This window comes from Ornithorhynchus anatinus, chromosome 15, assembly GCF_004115215.2.
Source record: "Ornithorhynchus anatinus isolate Pmale09 chromosome 15, mOrnAna1.pri.v4, whole genome shotgun sequence".
Taxonomy (NCBI): Eukaryota; Metazoa; Chordata; class Mammalia; order Monotremata; family Ornithorhynchidae; genus Ornithorhynchus; species Ornithorhynchus anatinus.
Genome location: NC_041742.1, coordinates 443,277 through 471,140, shown reverse-complemented (window position 1 = coordinate 471,140; position 27,864 = coordinate 443,277). Strand labels below are relative to the sequence as shown.

The window sequence follows — 27,864 nt, the reverse complement described above, 5'->3', positions numbered from 1 at the left end:
GCCCCGCTGCATGCTGGGATCTGTAGTTTTTCCGCGGAGGGGGGGGGGGCGGCCAGGCGCAGGCGCACTGGAGCTCGAAAGCCGCGGCGGGCGGGCGGGCGCTGCCCGTGCCCCGCTGCATGCTGGGGTCTGTAGTTTTTTCGGGAAGGGGGCGCAGGCGCGGTGGAGCTCGAAAGGCGAGGCGGGCGGGCGGCCGGACGGTGGGCGCTCCCCATGCCCCGCTGCCCCCTCTACTCGCTGTGTCTCCTGTTTGCCGTGCTGCCCCTGCACCGCAATGCCCCCGGGCCCGAGGGCACGGCGCCGGACCCCGCCCACTACAGGTGGCCCCTTCTCCTGGGCAGGGCCGGTCCTGTCCCCCGGCCGCGGGGGCGTCTGGGAGCGCGGGGGGTTGGCCGGAGGCGCGGGGGCGTCTGGGAGCTTGGTGGAGGTTGACCATTTTTCTTCCCCCCCTGCAGGGAGCGGGTGCGGGCCATGTTCTACCACGCCTACAACAGCTACCTGGACCACGCCTTCCCTTACGACGAGCTGAGGCCCCTGACCTGCGACGGCCAGGACACCTGGGGCAGGTGCGGCCCGGAGAGGGTCGACGAGGGGGGCTGCCCCAGAGGAGCGGGGGAACGAGCCCGGGCTTGGGAGTCGGAGGCCACGGGTTCGAATCCCGACCCCGCCACCCGGCCGCTCCTCCGGGCCTCAGTTCCCTCATCTGTCAAATGGGGATGAAGACCGGGAGCCTCAAGCGGGACGACCTGATGACCCTGGATCCCCCCCCCCCAGCGCTCACAACGGTGCTCTGCACATAGGAAGCGCTTAACAAATAGCAACGTTATTATCACTGTTCCTCCTCCTACGGCCGAGACACCAAGCGCCGGAGGAGAACGGCCCCAGCCCGCTCCGTGTTCCCCGTATTGCCCATCCCCGCCTCCCCCGCGGGACCCCCGGCCTCTCCCCGCTCGGCCTCCTCCCCCAGTCGCCCGCTTCAGGACGCCCCCTCGGTCTTCCTCAGAAAGGGTTGGAAACGAACGACCTGGGCCATCTCGGTTGCCCCCGAACGCCCTGGAAACCCTCCTTCCGCCCACTGGCCCGAGCCTCTCCTCCTTCTCCTTCCCCACGTTCCCCATCCTCAAGGAGACGGTTCCACGCGGAGGGGCACGCGGACGTTCAGTGGAAAGAGCCCGGGCTTTGGAGTCAGAGGTCGTGAGTTCGAATCCCAGCTCTGCCACCTGTCAGTTGTGTGACCGTGGGCGAGTCACTTCACTTCTCTGGGCCTCAGTTCCCTCATCTGTAAAATGGGGATTAAGACTGTGAGCCCCACGTGGGACAACCTGATTCCCTTGTGTCCACCCCAGCGCTTAGAACAGTGCTCGGCACATAGTAAGCGCTTAACCAATGCCAACGTTATTATTCCGAATCGCGGGAGCGTGAGGAAGAAGTAGGGCACGCGGGGAGGAGCCGGAGGAGTGGCGGGATGAAGCGGCCGACGAAGGATCGATGGGTGCCGTGGCTCTCGGCCTGGGGTGGCGGGGCCGGAGGTTGAGGTGGCGAGGACCGGTTCTGAGCAGACTTGGTATTTGGTAAGCGCTTACTATGTGCAGAGCACCGTTCTAAGCCCTGGGGTAGATACAGGGTCATCAGGTGGTCCCACGTGAGGCTCCCAGTTAATCCCCATTTTCCAGATGGGAAAACTGAGGCCCAGAGAAGTGAAGGGACTCGCCCACGGTCACCCAGCTGACAAGTGGCAGAGCTGGGAGTCGAACTCATGACCTCTGACTCCGAAGCCCAGGCTCTTTTCCACCGAGCCGCGCTGTCAGCTGTGTGACTGTGGGCGAGTCGCTTCACTTCTCTGTGCCTCAGTTCCCTCATCTGGAAAATGGGGATTAACTGTGAGCCTCACGTGGGACCACCTGATGACCCTGTATCTCCCCCAGCGCTTAGAACGGTGCTCGGCACATAGTAAAGCGCTTAACAAATACCAACATTATTATTAAGTGGCAGAGCTGGGATTCGAAGAGCGACAAAAGCCAAGGGTTGGAGGCGGGCGGGACCAAGGGCGAGGTACCGTTCGGCGTCGATGAGACCGTAAGCCCGTCAGACGGCAGGGACCGTCTCTATCTGTTGCCGACTCGTTCATTCCAAGCGCTTAGTACGGTGCTCTGCACGTAGTAAGCGCTCAATAAATACGATTGAATGAGAGGCCGGAGGCGAGGAGGCCCATGAGCCGTCGGACCGGGCCGGGGTGGGTCGGGGAGCCGGTGCGGAGGAAGGGCCGGCGGGTCGTCCCGCTGCGTCCGTGGGGCGACGACCGGGAACTCGGTTGTTTTGCAGCTTCTCTCTGACCCTGATCGACGCCTTGGACACCTTGCTGGTAAGCATCCGGACTACTCCTTTTTCACCGAGTTGTTTATTAAGGTCTCTGCTAAGCCCCTCGTCTTAGCTGTCCTAAACACCGGCCTAGATTCAAGTTAATCAGCTAGGACACGGTCCTCGTCCCCACGTGGGACTCTCGGGCTTAGTTTCCGTTGTAGAGATGAGCTGACTGAGGTACAGAGAAGTGCAGTGACTGGTCCAAGGTTGCCCAGCGGACAGGCGGCGGAGCCGGGATTAGCACCCAGGTCCTTTGGACTCCGAGGCCCGGGCTCCATCCGCTAGGCTACGCTGCTCCTTTCTGGAATTCCCAGCCGGTGTCCGGGTCCGCGGCCCTTCCGCCGAAAGCAGTTGCCCAGCCCCGGATGGGCCCCGAGAGGCCCCCGTTTGTAGCCGGGGGCGCCCGGCCCTTCCCGAGAGCTGTTTCGGGAAGGGGGACGTTGGTGGACGAGGCCGAGCCCCCGCTCCTCGTTTCCGGGGCCCGGGTACGGTGCACCGGTGGCCGCGGGACTGTTTCTCTCCGCCCAGATCTTGGGGAACGTCACGGAGTTCCAGAGGGTCGTCCACGTGCTGCAGGAATCGGTGGACTTCGACGTGGACGTCAACGCCTCGGTGTTTGAGACCAACATCCGCGGTGAGTTCCCCACGGGCCTCTTCTCTCTGCCGGGGGGTGGGGAGGCGGAGGCGGGGAGCTCGGGCCCAGATCCCGGCCCCGGCGGGACCTCCGGTGCCAACCCAGAAGGGACCGACTGAAGTCGTCCACGGCGGCCTGACGGCAGGACCTGTCGGGGCTTCTCAACCGCCTTGTCCTACTTGAGGTGGGGAAGGGTGGACGGGGCGAGTGTCGTCCCCCCCAGCCCCGCCTGAGGAAGGAGCTGCCGCTCGGCCCCCTCCGTGGAAACCCCTCCCCTCACCCGCAGTGTCCCAACCCTCCCATCGCTGTGTCCCCCCGCCGCCCGGCCCCTGCCCCAGGGCCTCGGACGAGGCCTCCGGGGAAGGGGAGTCGAGATGGTCTCTCGGCAGATCGTAAGCGTCGACCGGGGACCGCGCCTACCCGGTGGCGCCGGCGGCCCCGGCGACGACCCTAGGCGAGGGGGAGGATCGGCCGATGGTGTGGGCGATGGGGCCCCAGAGAGGGGAACGGCGTCGCTCGGCACGTTGGGAGGTCGGCTGCCTCTCGGGTTGGCCTTAAGCCTCGGGCGGACCCTCTCGGTCCGGCTGGGGGAGGCGAGAGGAGTAGGGAGGGGACAGAGTGCCCGGCAAGCGAGGCGGGTCAGAGGGTGCCCGGCGGCAAACCCGGGGTTTGCCGGCCTCTTCCCGGCTCCGCCTCTCGCGCCGGGGATCCCCAGTCGCGCCCAGCGGATCCCGGGAGGGCCCGGGGGGGGGGGGGGGTCGCTGACCCGGCCCTGACCTCGCGGCTCCTGGGCAGTGGTCGGAGGTCTGCTGTCGGCCCACCTGCTGTCCAAGAAGGCGGGCGCGCTTGTGGAGGAGGGATGGCCGTGCTCCGGGCCCCTCCTCAGGATGGCCGAGGAAGCCGCCCGGAGGCTCCTCCCGGGTAAGCGTTCCCGCTCCGTCCCGACATCGGTCGCCGCGGGAAGGAGCGGGCCCGTCCCGAGCGGGGAGGGGAGGGGGCGGCCCGCTGCCGCGCGTCGAGGGCCGTGCCGCCGCCTCCTCCGGGCGCCGCCGCCACGGGGGGCTCCGGCCCGGCTCCGGACTCAGCTCCCCCCCCCCCCCCCCGCCTCCTCCCTCCCCGCCGCCGCTCCCGCCCGCGTCGGCCTCGCAGCCTTCCAGACGCCCACGGGGATGCCGTACGGAACCGTGAACCTGCTGCGCGGCGTGAACCCCGGCGAGACGCCCGTGACCTGCACGGCCGGGATCGGCACGTTCATCGTGGAGTTCGCCACTCTGAGCAGCCTGACGGGCGACCCCGTGTTCGAGGACGCGGCCCGGGCGGCCCTCCGGGGCCTGTGGCGCAGCCGCTCCGACATCGGCCTGGTGAGTGGCGCCCCGCCGGGCCGGGCCGGGCTCTCGGGGGGCTGGGGGGGCGGCGTCCCGGTTCGTCTTCACTCCCACCCTCACCTCCCCGCAGGTGGGCAACCACATCGACGTGCTGACGGGGAAGTGGCTGGCCCAGGATGCCGGCATCGGGGCCGGGGTGGACTCCTACTTCGAGTACCTGGTGAAGGGGGCCATCCTGCTCCAGGACCGGGAGCTGATGTCCATGTTCCTGGGTGAGGCGGGGGCCCGCGCGGGGCGGCCTGAGGCCGGGGGAGGCTCGGGGCGGCCGCGGATGGGCCGACCGCTTTTTTTTCGCGGCTCCTTTGGGGGTTTCTCTTAACGGTGTCGGTTAAACGCTCACTCGACGCCAGGCACCGAACGCTCGGGTAGACGCCAGCCAGTCGGGTTGGACGCCGTCCGTGTCCCCTGTGGGACGCACGGCCTTCATCCCCCTTCTGCAGATGGGGCAACCGAGGCACAGAGAAGGGGAAGCGACCCGTCCGAGGTCACGCGGGCGGACAAGCGGCAAAGCCGGGGTGGGAACCCAGATCCTTCTGGCTCTCGGGCCCGTGCCCTATCCGCCGGGCCACGCGGCTTCGGAGCTGATCGGTTCATCGGGGCCATTTATCGAGCGCTTACTGGGTGCGGAGCACGGTGCTAAGCGCTTGGGAGACTGCCCCGCGACAGAGCTGTTAGACTTCTTCCCTGTCCACCAGGAGCTTCCAGTCTCCGGCGGGAGACGGACGCAGAAAGATATTACAGAGAGGGGAAACGGCAGGGTATAAAAAAGATGGACAGATGGGCCGGGGCGAACGTCGGGGTACGGGTCCCCGCGCGTGGACCTCGCCGAAGGGGAAACGAAGCCTCGGTCGGGAAAGGGCTCTTGGAGGAGATGTCATTCGAAGACGGTTTTGAAGATGTCGGATGTGAAGAGGGAGGGGGTCGCAGGCCAGAGGGAGGGGTCGGCCGCGAGAGAGACAAGATCGGGGTACGGCGAGTAGATGGGCCTTAGAGGAGCCGCGTTCGGGGGCTGGGGTGTAGTAGATCGGGCAGGTGAGGGTGGAGGGGGCGGGTCGATCGAGGACCTTGAAGCCGACGACGTGTTGAACGCGGAGGTTGGAGTGGAGGTGTGGGGCGACGCGGACCCCTCCGGCCCGTCCTCGGCCCCGACCCCGTCTCCCCGGGTCCCGAGCGGAGCCTCCCCTCCTCCCGTCCTCGGTGCAGAGTACAACAAGGCCATTCGCAACTTCACCCTGTTTGACGACTGGTACCTGTGGGTGCACATGTACAAAGGGACCGTGTCCATGCCCGTCTTCCAGTCTCTGGAGGCCTACTGGCCGGGCTTGCAGGTAGGGGACGGAGACGGCCGGGCCGGGGAGCGGCGGGGCGGGAGGGAGGGGTCCCGGGCCAGCGGTCCGGCGGTGACTCTCCCGGCCCCGCAGAGCCTCATCGGGGACATCGACAGCGCCATGCGCTCGCTGCTCAACTACTACACGGTGTGGAAGCAGTTCGGGGGCCTGCCCGAGTTCTACAACATCCCCCAGGGCTACACCGTGGAGAAGCGGGAAGGATACCCCCTGAGGCCCGGTGAGAGGGACCACCCGGGGAGCCAGGAGGGGAGGGAAGGGCGGGAGGGGAGCTGGCGTTTCTCGGTGGGACGTGCGCTGCGTTCCCGGGGATCGGCCACCCCCGGCCGGGGTCTCCCGTCGGCCTTCCGTTCTTGCACCCCGGGGTCCCCCCGGGGCCGACGTCCAGCGGCGAGCGTCAGCCGCCGGGGCGGGGCACCCCCGCCGCGGCACGTCCTGCTTTCACCCCGACTCCGGGCCGCCCCCCGGATCTCCCACTCGCCGCGGCGCCCCCCGGCTCCCGGATCTTCCTGCCGCCCGCCTCCGCTCAGGCCCCCCCCCCCCCCCCCCCGTGAGCTTTCGGGGGAGCGACAAGGGTCCGTGACCCGGAGGCCACCGTGGCGTCCGCAGGGTCTCCCGTCGCTCTCCGGATCGAGCGGGGGCCGGTGCCTCTCCCCGCGCCCCTTCCTCTCTCCAGAACCCGTCGGCCCTTTTCGGGGGAGGGTACCGTTCGTTATCCACTTACTAGGTGCCGGGGTAGATAGAAGCTAACGAGGTTGGACGCGGTCCCTGTCCCCCCTGGGGCTCACGGTCTTAATCCCCATCTTACAGATGGGGGAACTGGGGCACAGAGACGTGTCTCGCCCGCGGTCACGCGGCAAAGCGGCAGAGCCGGCGCTAGAATCCCGGTTCCTAGTGACCCCCCCGTACCCGGGCTCTTTCCACCGGGTCACCCCGCCCCTCTCTGCCCCCGGTGCCGGGCTGAGCTTTTCCTTCCCGGGGCGGGTCCGATGCTTTCCCGCGGGGGTCAGGCGTGGAACTGTGCCCGCGCGTGAACGTCCGTGGGCGCGGCCGGGTGACGGGCTGTCCCCGTGAGCTCCACAGAGCTGGTGGAAAGCGCCATGTACCTCTATCGCGCCACGGGGGACCCCACGCTGCTGGAGCTCGGGAGGGACGTGGTGGAGTCCATCGAGAAGATCGGCAAGGTGGACTGCGGATTCGCCACGGTCAGTGTCCCCGGTCGAGCCGCCCCCCCACCCCGTCCCTCCCCGCCGACCCACCCCCGGCCAGGCGCCCGGGGGGGGCCGTCCGATGCCGCGGGGTGGGGGGGGGGGCCGCTGGGCCTCGGGGGTCCCCGTCGCCCCCCCGTCGGGCTCGCGACCGCCGGTGTCACGGGGGACCCCCGGACGCCGCCCCGACCGCCCCTCCCCGCCTTCCCCGGTGGAAGATCAAAGACCTGAGGGACCACAGGCTGGACAACCGCATGGAGTCCTTCTTCCTGGCCGAGACGGTGAAGTACCTGTACCTGCTGTTCGACCCCGGCAACTTCATCCACGGCGACGGCTCGGCCTTCGAGGCGGTGGCGACGCCCTACGGGGAGTGCGTCCTGGGGGCCGGCGGCTACGTCTTCAACACGGAGGCCCACCCCATCGACCCCGGCGCCCTGCACTGCTGCCGCAGGCCGCCGCGGGACCGCTGGCTGGTCGAGGACCTGCTGAGGGAGCTGCGCTCCCCCGGCCCCCGGCGCGGGCCCGGCCCCCCGGGCGCGGCCGGCGGGCCCGGGCCGGAGGGGCCGCGGCGGCCCCCGGCGGGGAGCGGGGCGGACCCCCGGCGGAGGAGGGGCTCCCCGCTGAGCTGCCCCGTGCAGCCCTTCGCCGCCAAGCTGGCGCTGCACGGACAGGTCTTCCTAGACCCCGCGTGACGTGACGGCGCCGGGGTTGGGGGATCGGCCCACCCGAATAAACGGCCCGCGCCGCCCGCTGATGTGGCTGGGTTTCGGGGTCCGGGGGGAGGAGAGGGGTGCCGCCCCCCCCCCCCCCCCCGAGGTATCCGGACGGGGCGGGACTCGATCTTCCTCGTTTCTGGAGTTTCCGCTCGGGCCGCGGCCGACCCTTTGGGTCGTGGGGGATCCCCGGGATGGGGAGACTGCGGGGGAAGAGGTGGAGGACGGGGTGGGTTCGTTCGGTCGCGTCTGTCGAGCGCTTACTGCGTGCAGAGCGCTGGACTCATCGCTTGGGACGGTACGGTGTAACGCCGTGTCCTGCTAGACTCCGGCCCCGCGGAGACCCCCCCCGCACCCGGGCCCCGGGACCCCCCCCCCCCCAAGAGGCGGGGGGGGCGTCTACGGAAGTTCGGGGGGGGGGTGAATAAGGGAGCTAAACCGGGCGACCACCGAGTGGCATTTCCTCTCCTCGGTCTTGGATTTGTGTGCCGTCCGAGTCGGCGGTTTCCCCGTTCCCTTTGGAGAAGAGGACTTGAAAAGCGGTGTGGCCTAGTGGAAGGAGTCCGGGCCTGGGAATCAGCGGACCTGGGTTCTCATCCCGACCCCGCCACGCGCGCGTCGCTTGACTTCTCGGGACCTCAGTTTTCTCATCTGTAAAATGCGGATGAAATACCGGATTTCGTCGTCCGTCCGTCCGTCCCGTCCCCCCCCCCCCGCCGTGGGGCTGGGAGCCCCGTAGGGGACGGGAGCCGTGTTCGGCGCGATTCGGTCCCGGTGCCCGGCACGTCGGAAAGGCCGAAGAGATACTCCGGTCGTGATTAACGGTGATTCTGAGTCCGATGCCTCGTTCTCTGCCTCGTGGGACAGAGAGCTTCCCCCTTGCCCTTCTCTTCCTCCTGCGGCCGGCGCCCCCTCGCCCGGTGCCCAGTCCCGTTCCCTGCGTCCGGAGCCCGGAGCCCTCGGGGGCCCGGCGGGCGCCCGCCTCGTGATCTTGTAGCATCGGCGTTTTTTTAAGGATTTCCGTTTAGCGCCCATCGCGCGCCGGGCGCTGTGCTGAACGCCGGGGCGGATCCGAGATGGTCGGGGTGGACACGGTCCAACTTCAGTTGCCCGGGTGGGGATAGCTGTAGTGGAGGCTGTAGCTCGGGAGTCCAAGGACGTGGGTTCTAATCCCCCTCCGCCACCCGTCTGCTGTGTGACTTGGGGCAAGCCCTGTAACTTCTCTGTGCCTCAGTTACCTCTTCTGTAAAATGGGAATTCACTGAGCCTCACGTGGGACAACCCGATGACCCTGGATCTCCCCCAGCGCTTAGAACGGTGCTCGGCACATAGTGAGCGCTTAACAAATGCCAACGTTATCGTCGTCGTCGTCATCCCGGCTCCGCCACCCGTCAGCTGTGTGGCTTTGGGCAAGTCACTCCACCCCTCTGTGCCTCGGTCCCCTCATCTGTCAAATGGGGGACCGTGAGCTCCACGTGGGGCAACCCGACTAGTCTGTATCGACCCCGGGGCTTAGAACAGTGCTCGGCGCGGAGTAGGCGCTTAACCAGTACCCTCATTCTTATGAGGCCAAGCACCCAGTCCAGTCGATGAAGAGCCAGGATTAAGGGATGGGCGAGAAGCGGCGCGGCTCAGCGCAAAGAGCCCGGGCTGGGGAGTCGGAGATCACGGGTTCAAATCCCCGCTCCGCCGCTTGTCAGCTGGGTGACTTTGGGCGAGTCACTTCACTGCTCTGGGCCTCAGTGGCCTCCTCTGTCAAAGGGGGGTGAAGACCGTGAGCCCCACGTGGGACGACTTGATCGTAGCGTGGCTAAAACGGGGATTAACTGTGAGCCTCACGTGGGACCACCCGATTACCCTGTATCTCCCCCAGCGCTTAGAACAGTGCTCGGCACATAGTAAGCGCTTAACAAATACCAACATTATTATTACTAGGGGCCGAGCACCGTTGTAAGCGCTGGGGTAGACACAGGGCCTCTCACGTGAGGCTCCCGGTCTTCATCCCCATTTCCCGGGTGAGGTCACTGAGGCACCGAGAGGTGACGGGTGGCGGAGCGGGGATTAGAACCCGTGACCTCGGACTCCTAAGCACCGAGCCACGCTGCTTCTGATGTCCTCGTACCCTCCCCAGCGCTTGGAAGAGTGCTCGGCGCACAGCGAGCGCTTAACGAATGCCGCCGTTCTGATGTTGATGATGATGATAATCAGAGAAGCAGCGTGGCTCTGTGGAAAGAGCCTGGGCTTAGGAGTCAGAGGTCATGGGTTCTAATCCCGGCTCCGCCACCACTCAGCTGTGTGACCTTGGGCAAGTCGTTTGACTTCTCGGTGCCTCAGTGACCTCCTCCGTAAAATGGGGATGAAGACTATGAGCCTCACGTGGGACAACCTGATGACCCTGGATCTCCCCCGGCGCTTAGAGCAGCGCTCTGCACAGAGTAAGCGCTCAATAAATACTATTGAATGAGTATTATCATTATTATAAAAATGGGGATGAAGACTGTGAGCCCCAAGTGGGACCACCTGATGACCCCGTATCTCCCCCAGCGCTTAGAACAGCGCTCCGCACAGGGTAAGCGCTTAACAAATACCAACATTATTAACATTACTATTCCTCTTCCTCTCTCGTCCTATTATTATCATCATCATCATCAATGTATATTGCAGCGTGGCTCAGTGGAAAGAGCCCTGGCTGGGGAGTCCGAGGTCATGGGTTCGAATCCCGGCCCCGCCACTTGTCAGCTGGGTGACTGTGGGCGAGTCACTTCACTTCTCTGGGCCACAGTTTCCCTCATCTGTCAAATGGGGATGAAGCCTGGGAGCCTCCCGTGGGACAACCTGATGACCCTGGATCTCCCCCAGCGCTTAGAACAGCTCTCGGCACATAGTAAGCGCATAGCAGATCTCGTCGTTATTATTTTCTGGGCCTCAGTTCCCTCATCTGTCAAATGGGGATGAAGACCGTGAGCCCCACGTGGGACCAGCTGATGACCCTGGATCCCCCCCCCCGGCGCTTAGAGCGGCGCTCCGCACCTAGCGAGTCACTTAACCTCTCTGTGCCTCAGTTACCTCATCTGTCAAACGGGGATTACAAAACCGTGAGCCCCACGTGGGCCGACCCGATCACCTTGTATCCCCCCAGCGCTTAGGACGGTGCTTTGTACATAGTAAGCGCTTAACCAATACCATTTATTCATTTTTATTGAATAAGATGGTATATTTTTATTTGGCAAGGACTGAACAAATACCAACATTGGAGAAGCAGCGTGGCTCAGTGGAAAGAGCCCGGGCTTTGGAGTCAGGGCTCATGAGTTCGAATCCCGGCTCTGCCACTTGGCTGTGTGACTGTGGGCGAGTCACTTCACTTCTCTGGGCCTCAGTCCCCTCCTCTGTCAAATGGGGATGAAGACCGTGAGCCCCACGTGGGACAACCTGATTCCCCTGTGTCTACCCCAGCGCTTAGAACGGCGCTCGGCGCATAGTAAGCGCTTAACGAATACCAACATTATTATTATTATTATCATGACTTCCTCTCTCGTATTATCAATGTCTAGGCTTATGATCATATTATGACTAATGATAAGATGAGAAGCAGCGTGGCTCAGGGGAAAGAGCCCGGGCCTGGGAGTCAGAGGCCGTGAGTTCGAATCCCCGCCCTGCCCCTCGCCCGCCGGGTGACTGTGGGCGAGTCACTTCTCTGGGCCTCAGTGACCTCATCTGGAAAATGGGGGTGAAGAAGGGGAGCCCCACGTGGGACCACCTGATGACCCTGGATCCCCCCCCCCCCCCCCAGCGCTTAGAACAGTCCTCTGCACAGAGGAAGCGCTCAATAAATATCAACGCGTGGCTCAGTGGAAAGAGCCCGGGCTTTGGAGTCAGCGCTCATGAGTTCGAATCCCAGCTCTGCCCCTTGTCGGCTGTGTGACTGTGGGCGAGTCACTTCACTTCTCTGGGCCTCAGTTCCCTCATCTGTCAAATGGGGATGAAGACCGTGAGCCCCGCATGGGACGACCTGATTCCCCTGTGTCTACCCCAGCGCTTAGAACGGTGCTCGGCACATAGTAAGCGCTTAACAAATACCAACATTATTATTATTATTATTAATGATGGCGGCTTGGGGTGGGGAAGGCCTGAGGCGAAGGGGGGGGGGCGGGTGGACTACATTTCCCAGCAGCCCTCGGGGGCGTGCGTCGTGCGTGCCGTGCGTGCCGTGCGTGCCGTGCGCGCCGTGCGCGGACTGCCCCGTTTTGGCCCTTCGGGCGCCCCGTAGCGCCGCTGCTTCCTCTCTGCAGGAGCTGCAGCTGCAGGAGCAGGAGCAGCGGGAGCCATGGCGGCGGCCGCCGCGACGGACAACCTCCTGGCCCGGCTGCGACGCGGGCAGCTGACGGGCCACGGCCTGGCCCGCCCGGCGCAGGTGCGCGGCCCCCACAGCACCATCCTGGCCTCCGGCCAGCGCCCACTTTGTGCCAAGCGCTCCGCCTGGCCCCGGGGGAGGGGGAGCCCAGCTGAGCGGGTTAAAAGGGGCATCTTTCCAGCGCCCACTTTGTGCCAAGCGCTCCGCCTGGTGCCGGGGGAGGGGGAGCCCAGTCGAGCGGGTTAAAAGGGGCATCTTTCCAGCGCCCACTTTGTGCCAAGCGCTCCGCCTGGCCCCGGGGGAGGGGGAGCCCAGCCGAGCGGGTTAAAAGGGCCATTTGGTCAGTGCCCACTATGTGCTAAGCGCTGGGGGCGATCCAAGGTGTCAGAGAAGCAGCGGGGCTCAGGGGCTCTTGCCCTGATCTGCCCGGGCCGGGGAGGCAGGGGTCATGGGTTCGAATCCCGGCTCTGACACTTAGCGGTGTCACTGTGGGCAAGTCACTTCCCTGGGCCTCAGTGACCTCCTCTGCAAAATGGACTGAGCCCCACGCGGGACCACCTGATGACCCTGGATCTCCCCCAGCGCTTAGAACGGTGCTTCGCACGTAGGAAGCGCTTCGTAAATGCCCACGTCATCGTTAGCAGGTCGATGATGACATTTCTTCGGTGCTGGGTGCCAAGCACTCCGCTAAGCGCTGGGGGAGAAGGGATCCGAGGCGATCAGGTTGACGACGGCATCTGGCCCGCGCCGACTTGGTGCCGAGCACTCTCCTAAGCGCCGGGGGCGGGGGATCCGAGGTGATCGGGTTCGTGATGACATTTGTTCGGCGCCGGAATAATCATAAAGATAACGTTGGTACTTGTTAAGCGCTTACTACGTGCGGGGCCCCGTTCTGAGCGCTGGGGGAGGTACGGGATAATCAGGTTGTCCCGTGCGAGGCTCTTAATCCCCGTTTTACAGATGCGGGAACCGAGGCCCGGAGAAGTTGAGCGACTTGCCCGAAGTCACGCAGCGGACGGGCGGCGGAGCCGGGATTCGAACCCATGGCCTCCGACTCCCAAGCCCGGGCTCCTTCCGCCGAGCCACGCTGCCTCGCCACGTGCCGAGCACTCTTCTGAGCGCCGGGGGAGGGGGATCCGAGGTGATGGGGTCGATGATGGCGTCGGTTCGGCGCCGGCCGCGTGCCGAGCACTCCTCTAATTCAATAGTATTTATAGTATTTATTGAGCGCTTACTACGTGCAGAGCACTGTACTGAGCGCTTGGGACGAACAAGTCGGCAACAGATAGAGACGGTCCCCGCCGTTCGACGGGCGCGCGGTCTAATCCTCTAAGCGCCGAGGTGGACACGGGGTCATCGGGTTGTCGATGATGACGGTTGATACGAGGTCATGGCGTTGGCGATGGCATCTGGCAAGCGCCGACTGGGTGCCGAGCGCCCTGCTCAGCGCTAGGGTTATGGGGAAGCAGCGTGGCTCAGTGGAAAGAGCCCGGGCTTGGGAGTCGGAGGTCACGGGTTCGACTCCCGGCTCTGCCGCTCCTCGGCTGAGTGACCGTGGGCGAGTCACTTCGCTTCTCCGTGCCTCATTGACCTCGTCTGTAAAATGGGGATTAACTGTGAGCCTCACGTGGGACCACCTGATTCCCCTGTGTCTACCCCAGCGCTTAGAACAGTGCTCGGCACATAGTAAGCGCTTAACAAATACCAACAAGGTCATCGGGTCGGCGATGGCGCTCGGGAAGCGCCGACCGCGTGCAGAGCACCCTTCCAAGCGCCGGGGTTGATCCGGGGTGATCGGGTGGATGACGACGATGGCGTTTGTTCGGCCCTGACTTTGCCCCAAGCACCGTTCTAAACGCTGGGGTAAATACAACGTAATCGGGTTGATGATGACGAGGGCGTCCGTTAAGCGCCGACTCCGTGCCGAGCGCCGTTCTAAGCGCCGGGGTTGCTACAGGGTGATCAGGTGGATGATGATGATGACGTTTGTTCAGCGCTGACTATGTGCCGAGCACTGTTCCGAGCGCCGGGATTGATACAAGATCCTCAGGTCGATGATGGCATTCGTTAAGCGCCTGCTACGTGCCGAGCACTGTTCTAAACGCTGGGGTAGATACAAGGTTATCGGGTTGAGGTTCTCTAGCCACGCTGCTAGAGAAGCAGCGTGGCTCAGTGGAAAGAGCCCGGGCTTTGGAGTCAGGGCTCATGAGTTCGAATCCCGGCTCTGCCACTTGTCGGCTGGGTGACCGTGGGCGAGTCACTTCACTTCTCTGGGCCTCAGTTCCCTCATCTGTAAAATGGGGATGAAGACCGGGAGCCCCACGTGGGACAACCTGATTCCCCTGTGTCTACCCCAGCGCTTAGAACGGCGCTCGGCACATAGTGAGCGCTTAACAGATACCAACGTTATTATTACATTATTAGGTTGATGATGATGGTGGCATCTGGTAAGCGCTATGTGCCCAGCACTCTTCCGCGCGCCGGGGTTGATACAGGGTGATCAGGTTGATGATGATGGCATCTGTTAAGCGCTTACTGTGTGCCGAGCACTGTTCTAAGCGCTGGGGTAGGTGGTGTTTGGTAAGCACTCACTGTGTGCCAAGCACAGCGGTCTGGGAGGGACCCGGCAACCGGTTCAGACGCGGTCCCCATCTCACGATCGAAGTAGGAGGGAGGACGGGCATCGAAGCCGTATTTTACGGGATTAGAAACTGAGGCACAGAGGAGCCAAGCGACCCGCCCAAGGTCACCGAGCGGACCACCGGCGGATCTGAGACTAGAACCCGGATCTCCTGACCCCGAGCCCCAGGCCCTTCCTCTCCGCAAAGCCGCGCCGCCTCCCACGGTTTTTTCCAGAAAGACGGCGGCGCGGTGCGGCTGCCGTGCCGGAGAGGGGCGACCTGGGCCGGGCGGCCGCGTGGGGCTGTAATTTTGGGGGGCGTCCATCACGGGCTCCCCCGGCCGCCCGCTGGAGCTCCCCGCCCGGGCGCTTGGCCGGACGCCTTCACCTCCCCGGACCGGGCAAGCTGGAAGAGGGTGGGATCCAGGGGTTCGGACTCCCTGAGCCGCAGGCTTTCCTCTGGCCGCGCCGCACGGAGCAAGAGTCAGATGAGGAGCAGCGTGGCCTGGTGGAAAGAGTCCGGCCCGGGGTTCAAATCCCAGCCTCCCCCTCCTCCGCCGTGCGGCTTTCTCCTCATCGCAGTTTCCTCAACTGTAAAAGGAAGATTCGGTCCCTCTTTTTCCTTTCCTTTAGTCGGTCTGTGAACCCCGTGAGGGACAATGGTAGTGATGATGACGGCATTGGTTAAGCGCTTACTCTGTGCAAAGCACTGTCCTGAGCGCCGGGGAGGATACCTGGTGATCAGGTTGTCCTACGTGGGCTCACAGTCTTCATCCCCGTTTTATAGATGGGATAACCGAGGCTCAGAGAAGCGACTCGCCCAAAGTCACGCCGCCGACGAGCGGCCGAGCCGGGATTAGAACCCGTGACCTCCGACTCCCGAGCCCGGGCTCTTTCCGCGGAGCCACGGGGCTTCACGGATGGGGACCGTGCGTGGCCTGACGATCTAGGATCCGTCCCCGTCCTTAACGCGGTGCTCGGCACGGAGTAAGCATCTATTACCGCGATTATTATTGTCGGTGGGGGATCGGCGGCCAGAAAGGAGCCCGTCATGAGCCCCTGCCTTAGGCAGAGCGCTCTCCCGGAGACCTTAGGAGAGACGAAAGGTGTAAAGGGAGGAGAGGGACGCAGAATTGCAGGTAGGGAAAGCGGAGGACGGAGCGATGGCCGAGGATCAAGGTCTCGGGGAGTCTGAAGTCCGTCGGCCGCTCCGGGCAGTGAAAGCGAGGGAAGACGAGGTAACGATGTTGGTATTTGTTAAGCGCTTACTATGTGCAGGGCACTATTCTAAGCGCTGGGGTAGACACAGGCGAATCAGGTTGTCCCACGTGGGGCTCACGGTCTCAATCCCCATTTTACAGATGAGGGAACTGAGGCCCGGAGAAGTGAAGTGACTCGCCCACACTCACACAGCCCACAAGTGGCGGAGCTGGGATTCGAACCCATGACCTCTGACTCCAAAGCCCGGGCTCTTTCCACCGAGCCCCGCTGCAGAAAGCATCTAGCGGAGAGAGCGGGTCCCGGCTCCGCTCGTCCGTTCTTTCGGTCGGCTTGTCGGAGCACTTACCGCGTGCCAGACACTCCGCCGAGCGCTCAGCGTAACGACGGACAGGGCCGCCTTGGGCCGGCCGCTTAGCCCCTCTGGACCCTGCCCCGCCCTCCCCCCCAAGCCTCTCCCCGCCCCGGGGCTCTGGGAGAGAATCCTCCGCCGGGGAGGAGGACGCGGGCCGACGGCGTCGGGGAGACGGCCGGTTTTCCCGCGCGGAATATGTTGTGAACGGGTCGGCTCCCGGACCCCGGCGGGAACGTTGCCCCGCTCGGGCCGAAGCCGGGGCCCCGGGCCGGCTCTAACTGGGCTCCCGCTGTCCGGCCGCAGCTCCCGGAGGGTTTTCTGAAGGAGAGGGATAAGCGGGCCGGTTGGAACGGGATCCCCCTTCTGATCCGGAAGCTCTACCGGAACAGCCGCCCCAACGGCGACTTCGCCAAGTGCCAGAAGGTCCTCAAGGTAACGGCCCACGCGGGGCTCGGGGCACGGGGCGGGCGGGCCCGGCCGGGGCACCGCGCGGGGTTGTCCTTGGGGTTCCCCGACGTTCTCGTGTGGAACGGGCCCGGGGCTGGGTCGCCGCGGCCCTGGGGAAGTCACCTCCGTTGCCTCTTGGGTGGAGAGGCGTGAAGAAGAAGCGTGGGGGAGACGGGAGCCCCTTAGGGGTCCGTGTGATGCCCAGGCTGGTTCGTGCCCCCCGGGATACCCCCCTTCCCCTCCTTCCCCTCCGGCCAGCGGGCCCGCCCGCCTCGGCGGACCGGGGGCAGGGAGGTTGGGGTCGGGGGGCCGGCCTCTCAGCGGTGCCCAAGTGAGGTTGGACGGGGTGAGGCTCCGGGGGACGGTGTCCGGTCATCTGTCTCCCCAGGAGATCGCCCCTCTGCTGTCCGTCGAGGCCATAGTGTTCGTCACCGAGGAGAGAAAAGCCATACGGGAATCCAATTTCCCCAGTACCTACACCTTCGACCTCTTCGGAGGAGTCGATGTGAGCTCGGACGTCCGGCGCCCGTGGGCGTGTTCGCGCCTTTGGTCGTGCGTCGGGGGTCGGGGGACAAAGGCCTGCCTCGCTCCGACGGCCCCCCCCCCCCCGCCGCCGACCGCCCGGGGAGGCCGACGGGTCCGGGGTCCGGCCCGCGGGTGGGGGCTCCACGCCGAGCCGGAGTGCGTCTGCTCCCTTCCCCTAAAAGCGGCCACTGTCGTCTGAGCTCGTGGCCCAAGCCGATGGGAATCCGTCCTTTTGGTCGGGCGAAAGTCCTTCCTTACCGGGGGCCCGTTACGGACCGAGAGCCCGGGAGAGAGCGGTGGACGTCCAAGACTCCGTCCCTGCCACGGAGGGGCTGACGTTCTCGCGAGGGGGTCGGTCGGCTGGATTTCCCGAGGGCTCGCCGTGTGCGGGGCGCTGGAAGATAGGATAGGACAGTATAGCCGACCGGTTCCCGCGACGAGCTCACGGTCTAGAGGGAAGTGGCCGAGGAGGCCGCAGCGGAACGTCCTGGCCTCGGGCGCCGGTGACGTGGCTCCGGTGGGCCCGAGGCCGCCGGCCCACGCGGAGCGGCGGGGGACTCCGGAAGGCGCCTCTGACGTGGCTTCTGAGATTGAAGCGGATTCTTTGCTTCCACAGCTCCTCGTGGAAATCCTCATGCAACCAACGCTCGCTCCACAGATAACCAAGCCCAAGAGTAAGTGCGCCCCGGCCGCCTCTAAACCCCTCCTTCCTCCTTTCCTCCCTCCCAGGCCCCACCGACCGCCCCCTCCATCCTCTTCCCTTTCGAAGCCCGCGATGCCCCTCGAGAATGAGGGTGAGGACTTCTAGCCGGTAGAAGCAGTGGCCCCCGGCATCCCCTTCCAACCTCCTAGGGTCATCCCCTTTCGCCTTGAGACTCCCCCTCTTAACCCAGGGACCCCCTCCCCCCCCCCCCCCCCAAGGGCCTCCCATGCTCAGAGCGGCGTGATCTGGTGCCGAGGGCCCGGGCCTGGGCGTCAGGCGACTCGGGTTTTAATCCCAGCTCTGCCACTTGTCCCCTGGGTGACTCGGGGCCAGTCTCTTAACTTCCTTGTGACTCAGTTCCCTCATCCGTAACGTGCCGGTGCGGGCTGTGAGCCCCCAGCGACCGGGTCCGACCCGATTAGCCCCTGTCTGCCCCAGCCCTTAGCGCGGCGCCTGGCACGTAGTGACCCCTTAACAATTACCGGTTAAAAAAGGGCGCGTGGGCGGTCTCGCGTGACGACTGAGCTTGGGCCCTCCCCGCGCTGCCGGTCACCGTCGATCCGACCGCCCGGTCGGCCCTCGGCCTCGGAGCCCCAGACCGGAGGGAACGTCCGGTAACCGGCCGCTCTCCTCCCTGTCGACTTTCAGTCAGCGACGACCTGACCAAGGAGTGTCTGAGCATCCTGTACAACACCTGTATATGTGTGAGTGTCCCCGCCCGGGGCGGCGGACGCCGGCCCCCCGGCCTCGGTGCTCGACGCGCCGACGTCTCCAGGAGACACGAGGCCCGGCTTCCCCCCCGGAGCTTCCCGGTCGCCGGGCTTCGGGTTCCCTCTCTCCGGGACGGGAGGGCATGGGCGCTAGGTGGACTAGGCCGGCAGGGAGGAGGGGGCTGGACGGTGCCCCCCAGGCAGGATCGCTTCCTCCCCCCTCCCCACCCCCTCCCCTCCGGACACTCTGGAGGTTGCTCGCCTGCCGTCGCTCGGGCCCGTCGCCGACCTCGCTGGGATCCGACCCCCCCCGCCCACCTCCCGGGGCGGCAGCGGGATCCCCTGGGTCCCGGGCGGTCAGCCACGTCGGGTCGTGCTTGAGCCGCGCACCTGGGTTGTTTCGGGGCAGACAGAAGGCGTGTCCAGGCGCCTGGCGGACCGAGAAGACTTCGTCCCCTTCCTCTTCTCCCTGATGACCAACAAGAAGATTTTCCTACAGACGGTCACGCTGATCGAGGACGTCCTGGGAGTTAGAAAGGTGGGACGCCGTCCAGCCCGCGGGGCGGTGGAGGGGCAGGGCGGCGAGCCCGGGGGCCGTCGGAGCGGTTTTGCCCCTCACCCCGCCCCGGCGGGCCGCTGGGCTCCCGGGGCCCGGGGCCGGCCGGGCCGCGGCGGCGGGCGACCCGCCTCGGCCCGGCGGGCGGCGAGCCCGGTGCCCGCTGGCCGCGGCGTCCCTCACCGTCTGTGCCCCGCGGCGGCGGGCCCGCCCTCCCTGAGTCGGGGGGAGGCGGGACACACCCCCGCCCGTCCCCCAGCCCTCAGCGCGGCCCTGGCGGTCGGTGGCCCGCGGCCCGGGAAGTCAGGGACTCTGCCGGCGGGCCCCGCAGGAGATCATCCGCCTGGAGGACGTGCCCAACCTCACCACCCTGGTGTCCAGCTTCGACCAGCAGCAGCTGGCCAACTTGTGCCGCATCCTGGCCGTCACCATCTCCGAGCAGGACGACGGTTCCGACGACAAGCGCACTCTGCTCGCCAAGAACGCCCTGCACAGGAAAGACCCGGGGCCCTCCCGGGCCGAGGTCAACCAAGGTGAGGGGCCTGCGCTCTCCGGGCGCGCCGGGGGGCCCGGGTGACGGGGCGGCCGGTGCCGCCCGAGCCGGGCGCCGGAGGCACAGGGGACGCCCGGCCTCGGAAGGACCTGCCTTCTCCCGGGCCTCGCTGCTGCTGGACCCGCCCGCCGCCTGGGGAGACGATGAGGGTGCCACTCCGGAGTTGGGTGGCCCCGGGGTCTCGCGGAGCAGGGTCCGCCACCCCGGGCTCGCTCGGCCCGGCCGCCGTGGCCAACTGGGAGGCGGCGGGGCCCGCGAACGGGGTCGGCCGGTCCGCTGAGGGTCCCCCCCCGCCCCCGCCGCCCCGCGCGGCAGCCACCCTCCTGCAGATCCCGGGCTTCGTGGAGAAGCTGTGCCAGCTGGCCACCCGCAAGGTGGCGGACGGCGCGGCCTCCTCGAGCTTCCTGCAGGAACTGGAGGAGTGGTACATGTGGATGGACAACGCCCTGGTGCTGGACCTGCTGCTGCCCGGGGCCGACGACGACCCTGACCACAGCGGCTCAGGTACCCGGGCCTCCCGCCCCCGCGGCCCCGCCGGTCCCCGGGATTCCCCGCTCTGTCAAGGTGGGCTGTCGAGGGGCGGATCCTGGAAGGGCGGGGTGCCGGGGTTGGCTCCGCACGGCCCCGTCCCAACCGCGGGGAGGGGAGCGGGCTCCTCACCCGCCGGCGTCGCATCCGGCCCAAGAGGGGTCCGGGTGCTCACGTCGTAGCGTCTCGCCTAGAGTCTCCGGACGAGAGCGGCCCGACCCCTGCCCGGCTCCGGGTGCCCCAGGCCATGAAGGTCATGCACGAGGTCATGTACAAGCTGGAGGTGCTCTACATCCTGGGCGTGCTCCTGATGGGCAGCCAGCGCGGTCAGGTGACCGGCGGGTCGGGGTCGGCGGAGGGGGGAGCCCGGGGGCGCGCCCTGCCCGGCCGAGCGTGGCGTCGCGGGGATGGAGCCGGGGCGGGTGAGAAGGGGCCCCCTTCCCCGAGGCCGACCCACCTCCCCCGCCCTCCCCCGCCACCCCTTCGGGCTCGGGATTTCCCCGCAGGTCCACACGCTGCTCGCCAAGTTCCGGCTGGTGCCCGGGCTGAACCGCCTGTTCGAGGAGCTCATCTGGAGGGAGCACTCGGGTCCCACCCTCGTGCTGCCCGGCCACAACCAGAACTGCGACTGGAGCCCCGTGAGTCCGCCCGCAACCCCGGCGACGGGGCGGGCGGAGAGGGGGCGGGGGGACGGGGAGCAGCACCGACCTGCGAGGCTCCCGGTGGTCTCGGGGGCCGCGGGCACCGCCGCCCGTCACGATCTTTTGTGACTTGCCAACGGCCCCCTCTCCCTCCTGCCCACCTGCCCGTCTCCCCCGTCCCGGGGGCGGGGGGGGGGGGTCCCCCGGACGGGGCTTTGACCTCGTGCCCCGCGGTCGGACGGCAGCGTACGGCTCTCGACGTTGGAGTCCGCTCCCCCCGCCGATCCTGCCCTCCCCTTCCTCACGCTCCTGCCCTCTTCCCACCGCGGTCGCACCCCCGCCCTCCTACCCCGGTGCTGCCGACGGCTTCGTGCGGCGGCCCCGGCCCCCCCCCCCCGCTGCCGGCCTTCCCCCCGGCCTTCCTACCCACGGGCCCCGTCACACCGCGCGGGGTGCAAGGGGCCCCGAGAGAACTTGGAGAAATGACCCACTCGGCCTCAATTTTCTCTCCGTCTAAGGACGTCTCTCTGAAGATTAAGTTTTTGCGACTTCTCCAGAGTTTCAGCGATCACCACGAGTAAGTCTGGACCTCGGCCCTCTCTCCCCCCGTCCCGCCAGTCGCGTTCCTCTCCCTCCCTCCCTCCCTCCCGTGGCCCCCATCCTCTCCCCTCCTCTTCCTTTTGCCCCCTGCCCCCTTCCCTCCTCCGGCCTCTGGGGCGATCGGGGCGGCGGCGAGGGGGTCGGTGCGGCTGACCCTCCTTCGGGGGTCCGCGGAGCGCTCAGCCCTGGGGAGGGGCTGGCGGGAGGGGAAGGGCGGGCGAGACGTGCGAGCGGGGAGCCGGGCGGAGGTCAGGGTGGGGGGCGTTGTCCGTCGCATCCCCGTCTCTCCCCGCCCCCCGGGCCTTGGTCAGACGGAGCCCCTTCCTCCTCCTCCCGCCTCCCCGGTCCTCCTCCGACACCCCCCGCCTCTCCGTACCCCGCCCCGGTCCCTCCCCCCGCCCCCTCATCTCCTCCCGCCCCCCGGCTGCCTGCGCTGTCTCAGGAACAAGTATCTGTTGTTGAACGGCCCTGAGCTGGATGAGCTCTGCGCCATCTCCCGCAAGGCCAACATCCCTCAGGTGGAGGCGGTTGTCAACACGGACCGGTGAGAGCGAGAAAGACGCCAGCTTCCCCTTGGCCCCCGACCCCGTCCCCCCCTCCTCTGCCGGCCGAGCCCCGGGCCGAGCGGGCGGCGGCGGCGTCTCCCCCCGGGGTGGCCGGCCTCGTCTGGGCTCAGCCCGGCCCCGCCGCCCCCCGACCCCGATTGGCTTCTCCGTGCCCCAGGAGCCTGATCTGCGATGGGAGTCTCGGGCTGTTGACCCGCCTGCTGCAGGTGATGAAGAAGGAACCCGCCGACTCGTCGTTCAGGTGGGCGGGCGGAGGGGGCGGGAGCCAGGTACGCCGGGCCGCGGCGGCGGGGGCGCCCGGCAGCCGCGGACCTGTGGGCAGCGGGTCTGGCGGTTCCCGGGACCCCCCCGGGGAGAGGCCCCCCACAGCGGCCCGCCCGGGCGGGAGGCTCAGCCGCTCGGGGCGGGTTTTGGCTTCTTTGCCGCCTGACCCGGGACGTCGCCCCAAGTGAATCCCGGGGCCGGGGCGGGGGCCGGAGCGGGGGCGGCTACCGCGGGCGCCTCGGGGAACCCGAGCAGTGGCGGCGTGCGTCGCAGGTTTTGGCAGGCGAGGGCCGTGGAGAGTTTCCTCCGGGGCACCACCTCCTATGCCGACCAGATGTTCCTGCTGAACAGGGGCCTCCTGGAGGTGAGAGTCCCCCCCCCCCGCCCCCCACGTTGTCGTCGGGGGGAGGCGACCCGGTGTGGGAATCCGCTCCCGGAAGTGAACCCCGGCGGGGACTCGGTGTGGGCGCGGAGGGACTCGCTCGGTTCACCCAGCGGGGCGGGTCTCGGCGGGGGCCGGGGGAGGGGACGGCCGGCGGGGGCGGGGGGAGGGGACGGAGACCGGAGGCCGAGCCGCGTCCCTCCCCCAGCACATCCTGAGCTGCATCGTGGACAGCGAGTGCCGCTCGCGGGACGTCCTCCAGAGCTACTTCGACCTCCTGGGCGAACTGATGAAGTTCAACGCCGACGCCTTCGGGAAGTTCAACGAGTACATCGACACCGACGCCAAGGTGAGGCTGGCCCGGCCTGCCTCTGGGGCAGAGGAAGACCGAGGGTCCCGGAGCCGGCACGTCCCTGACAGCCTCAGGTTTGGGGAGTGTCTCTTCTCCTCGGGTTACTCGCGGGGAGGAACAGGAGCCCCAGGGTCACAGAGGCGACTGGGGGGGGGGGGTCTGCGCGGGGAGGGGGCCCCCGGCCGAGCCCCTTCCCCCACAGCCAGGCCGTGCCAACCCCTGCTCCGGGCTCCAGTTTCAGGTTTTCCTGGACCAGATCAACAACTCCCTGGTGGACTCCAACATGCTGGTGCGTTGCGTCACGCTGTCCCTGGACCACTTCCAGAGCCGGCCCGGCGCCCACGGTGAGTCGCCCGGGGCCGGCTAGGGGCCGGCCACCCGCCATTAAGGGCCGGGCCCGCGGCGAGGGCCTGATGAGCCGAGATGGAGGTGGAGCGAGAGGGCTAGCGTTAGAGGAGCCGAGGGTGCGCCCTGGGTTAGAGTAGGAGAGTAGCGAGGCGAAGCGTTCATTCAGTCGTGTTTATTGAGCGCCTACTCTCTGCAGAGCACTGTACTAAGTGCTTGGAGAGTACAATTCAGCAATCAAGAGCGACAGTCCCTGCCCACACCGGGCTTACAGTCTAGAGGTAGGAGGGGACAAGGTGATCGAGTGCTTTAAAGCCAATGGGGAGGAAATCTCGTTCGATGTGGAGGTGGACGGAGTTGGGGACGTGTTCCGAACGTTTCTGTAGAAAAATGATGCGGGCAGCAGAGCGAAATATGGATCGGAGCGGAGAGAGACAGGAGGCTGCAGAGGCAGCAAGGAAGCCGGTGCAGTAGACTAGACGGGAGAGGATAAGCGGTTGGATTAACGTGGTCGCACTTGGATGGAGAGGAAAGGGCGGGTTTTAGCCATGTCGCGAAGGTGGGACCGACGGGATTTAGTGACGGATCCGACACGTGGGTTGAGTGAGAGGGAGGAGAGAAGGATGACACCCAGGTTATGGGCTTGTGAGACGGGAAGGATGGTGGTGCCGTCCGTAGCGATGGGAAGGTCGGGGGGGACAGGGTCGGGGAGGGAAAATGAGGAGTTCTCTTTTGGACGTGTTTGAGGTGACAGGAGGGCACCCAGGTAGAGATGTCTTGAAGGCAGGAGGAAATGTGAGACTGCAGAGAGGGAGAGAGAACAGAGCTGGAGATGGAGACTTGGGTATCATCCGCGTAGAGGTGGGAGTCGAAGCCACGGGAGTGAATGAGTTCTTCGAGGGAGTGCGTGTAGATGGAGAATACAAGGGGCCCCAGAACTGAATCCACACAGGAGGTGGGAGGCAGAGGAGGAGGCTGCGAAGGAGACCGAGAAAGCGCGGCCCGAGAGGTGAGAGGAAAACCGGGAAAGGACAGTGTCGGCGAAACCAAAGTCGGATAACGTTTCCAGGAGAAGGGGGTGGTGGACGAGTGTGCGAGGCAGCTGAGAAGTCGAGAAGGGTTAGGATGGAGTAGAGGCCGTTGGATTTGGCGGGAAGGAGATCATTGGTGACCTTCGAAAGGGCGGTTTCTGCAGAAGCCAGATTGGAGGGGGTCAAGAAGAGAATTGGAAGAGAGGAATTTGAGGCGGTGGGTGTAGACAAACTCGCTCAAGGAGTTTGGAGAGGAATTTTAGGAGGGAGATGGGGCGATGACCGGAGGGAGCCCCGGGGTCAAGGGAGGGTGTTTTTAGGATGGGGAGACTTGGGCGTGTTAGAAAGTGGGGAAGAAGCCACTGGAGAGCGCACAGTTGAAGACGGCGGTCAGGGAGGGAAGAGGGGAGGGGACAGGTGTTCTGATAAGGTGCAGAGGAATGCGGTCAGATGCGCAGGTGGAGGGGGTGGATTTGGAGAGAAGGCGGGAGAGCTCCTCCAGAGATACTCCTGGGAGAGATGGGAGAGTCGAGGAGCGGCGAGGGAGATTTTAGAGAGATGACGCCCGGTAGTGTCAATTTTCTTAATAAAGTAGGTGGCCGGGCAACTGGGGGCCAGGGAAGGGGGAGGCGGGGGGACGGGAGGCCTGAGGTGGAGTTAAAAGCCTGGAACAACTAGCGAGGGTGTTGGGCGTGGGTCTCGATAAGGTCGGAGAAATCCTTCTGCCAGGCAGAGGAGAGGGCAGAGAGTTGAAGCCCTCAAGGTTAAACCCGAAGCGGACAAAGTCGGCCCGATACTTAGATCTCCGCCAGCGGCGCTCTGCGACCCGTGCGACGGATCGCAGGAGGCGAACTGTGCGTGTGATCCGGGGCCGTGGGCGAGCGGTCCGAGAGGGACGAAGGGTCAGGAGAGCGAGCGAATCGAGTCGGACAGAGAGGGTGGTGTCGAGAGCGTCAGTTTGGACGTCAAGGGGAGATAGTTTCGCTACGGAAGCTAAGCGGGGCGTGATGAGATGAGGAAGATCAAGAGGTCTCTGTGAGACAACGGTCGTGATTGGCGGGGAGGAGGCCTGTGGGAGATCGGCCGGGGAGAAAGCCGTGGTCGGATAGAGGCATCTCAGAGTCGGTGAGGGTAGGGGTTGCGCGGTGGCTAGAGATGAGAGGGACTGGGTGTCCAAGTTGGTGAGCGGGGTGGAAGGGGAGGTCAGCGGAGTTGAGGTGTGTTAGAAGGCGGGCAGCGGAAGGGTCGTCGGGAACGTCTGCGGGGATGTCCAAGTCCCCGAGGATCACCGTAGGCCTGGAAAAAGAGAAGCGATGCGAGAAAGGGCTCACATTGGAATCCACCAGAATCCGGAGCGGGTGGTAGAGTTGGACGGTACGGCCTTTGAAGGAGGGGAAACGGAAGGAGAGGGAAGGTGGGATGGTGCGACGGCGACGGCGCGACGCGACAAGGAAGCCCGAGCCTCCTCCTCTCGCAGTGAGCCTGGGGGGGGGGGTCGAGGGAGAAGACGGGGCCCCCTCTGGAGAGAGCAGCGGGGGAGACGACAGCCGGGTTTCAGTGGTGGCGAGGAGGAGGAGGAGGGGAGGAGTGACTGAGTCAGGAACAGGTCAAGGATGAAGGGACGCTTCCCCGTGATGGAGCAGGGGCTCCACAGGCCAAACCTGGCTGAAGCTCGGGTGGGAGCGGTTCGGCCAGGGAGGGGACGGCGCCAGGGTTTGGATGGCGGTGAGTTGACGGGGGCCGGCCCGGGGGCGGGCGGGCGAGGGGTGGCACCGGGACGGGATTGCGGGGATGAGGCGGCGGCGAGGGGGCGGGTGACGGAGGAGAGGACTGGAATGGGGGGGGGGGTTTGAGAGATCCCGGGGGGCGGCCAGCGAAGTCATCCGGTCATACGTCGAGGAGACGGTGGAACCGTCCTCCGGTCACCCGACTCGGGTCATCCCCGCCCTCGGCCCGGCGTCTGGAGCGGGGTCTTCGGCCCCCTCCCGTCTCCAGATGCCGTGCCGGCGGGTGGATGTCCGCGGACGCCCCCGAGAGGGAGGCGGTAGAGGTGGGAGGTGTGAGCGCGCGGCACCGCCCCACTCGGATGGGTCCCCCGGTTGCCCGTCCGGGCGTCCCCCCGGGGCCGGGAGGGGGGGCGGCGGCTCGGGGCCGGAGGCCGAGCCGGGGGCCGTTCCTTCCCTGCAGCGACCCGGGTTGCGTCCGGGTGTCGCCTGCTGGCCCACGTGTCCCAGCCGCCCGTCAGAACGGCCTTCCTTTTCCGGCTGCTCAGCATCATCCGCGTGCAGACCCTGACTCAGGTGAGTCGCCGCCTCCGCCCTCCCCCCCGCCCCCGGCCGGAGCCCCCGCGGTTCTCGGGGGGGCCGGGGGGCGAGGGGATGCCGACGTCCGGGGGGGCCGCTGCCGCCGCAGGAGAACGTCAGCTGCTTGAACACGGGCCTGGTGATCCTGATGCTGGCCCGGCGGAGGGGCGAGCTGCCCCTCTACCTGCGAGCGCTGCGCCGGATGGAGGCCGACGAGAAGTACCCGGGCTTCGTCCTCAACAACTTCCACAGCCTCCTGCGCTTCTGGCAGCAGCATTACCTGCACAAGGACAAAGACGGCAGCTGCCTGGAGAACGTGTGTGCCGGGGGGCAGGCCGGGGGACCCCCCGCCCGGCGCCTCCCGCAGCCCTCACCGGGCAGGCGGCCGGGTGGAGGCACGGGGACGGGAGGCCTCCCGGGTCAGGTGCGCAGCCGGACGCCGGGACCGGGCTCCGAGCTCGGACTCCCCGCCCTGACCCGTCTCCCCCGCCCCCCCCTCCCCAGAGCTCCCGCATCAGCTTTACCTACTGGAAGGAGACGGTGTCCCGCCCTGCTGAGCCCGGACCCACGTCGCCCACGCCCGTCGGCGCCTACGTCGACCGGCCTTCAGGGACGTGGACGGAGACTTCGCGGAGGGACTGAACGCCCGGCCCGGCGGGAGCCGCCGGGCGCCGGGCCGCCGGACCCGCCCCCGGGCCGAGCTGCCCTCCCCGCCCGGCCCGCGGCCCCGGGACCCCCCGCCCGCCGAGACGTCGGTGGAGGAAGCCTGGGCCTCGCCCGAGGTGCGGGGGCCGGTCCGGGCGGGCTTAGGGGTACTGTCTCCCTCCCCTCCCCCCCCCCGAGGGGGGCCTGGGGGAGAGAGGGTGGGCGCCGCTCCCGCCGCTTGCCGGCCCGCGGTCCGCCGGCCGCGCGAGGCGGAGCGGCGGGCTCCGCGAACCCGGGCGGGGACTTGGTCTGGGGGAGGGGGTCCGGCCCTCCCTGGCCTCCTCCGGGCTGGAGCCGGAGTCCGCCCCTTCCCCCGGCGAACGGCCCCCGGGCGGGCCCCGCCGGTCAAGGCGCCCCTCGAGCCGGTTCCGGCCACCCTCCACCCGGGCCCGCCGAGGCCCCGGGGACCAGGTGGCCCGGCGGCCCCCAGCCGTCCGCGGCCGTCCACTCTGACTCGGGATG

General features: G+C 66.8%; 2 protein-coding genes across 2 annotated transcripts; both read left to right on the top strand.

Moving 5' to 3' along the window:
• Positions 1–148: 148 nt before the first annotated feature.
• EDEM2 (ER degradation enhancing alpha-mannosidase like protein 2) lies at positions 149–7,686 on the top strand. Its single transcript, XM_029080111.2, has 11 exons — positions 149–320; positions 456–566; positions 2,323–2,362; positions 2,890–2,995; positions 3,791–3,916; positions 4,145–4,356; positions 4,451–4,592; positions 5,584–5,708; positions 5,802–5,946; positions 6,810–6,931; positions 7,153–7,686. The coding sequence occupies exons 1-11, from the start codon at positions 214–216 to the stop codon at positions 7,624–7,626; spliced, it is 1,710 nt and encodes a 569-aa protein (XP_028935944.1). The 5' UTR covers positions 149–213; the 3' UTR covers positions 7,627–7,686.
• A 4,260-nt stretch (positions 7,687–11,946) lies between these two features.
• LOC103164904 (transient receptor potential cation channel subfamily C member 4 associated protein) lies at positions 11,947–27,855 on the top strand. The gene is given in 21 exon segments (XM_029080152.1): positions 11,947–12,058; positions 16,495–16,623; positions 17,027–17,143; positions 17,780–17,837; positions 18,515–18,570; positions 18,986–19,114; positions 19,464–19,665; positions 20,001–20,189; positions 20,408–20,544; positions 20,720–20,851; positions 21,373–21,431; positions 21,897–21,998; positions 22,178–22,261; positions 22,558–22,648; positions 22,875–23,015; positions 23,254–23,362; positions 26,582–26,694; positions 26,807–27,013; positions 27,202–27,295; positions 27,298–27,509; positions 27,661–27,855. Coding segments are annotated over 21 exon segments (2,643 nt in total). The 5' UTR covers positions 11,947–11,971.
• The last annotated feature ends 9 nt before the right edge of the window (positions 27,856–27,864 follow it).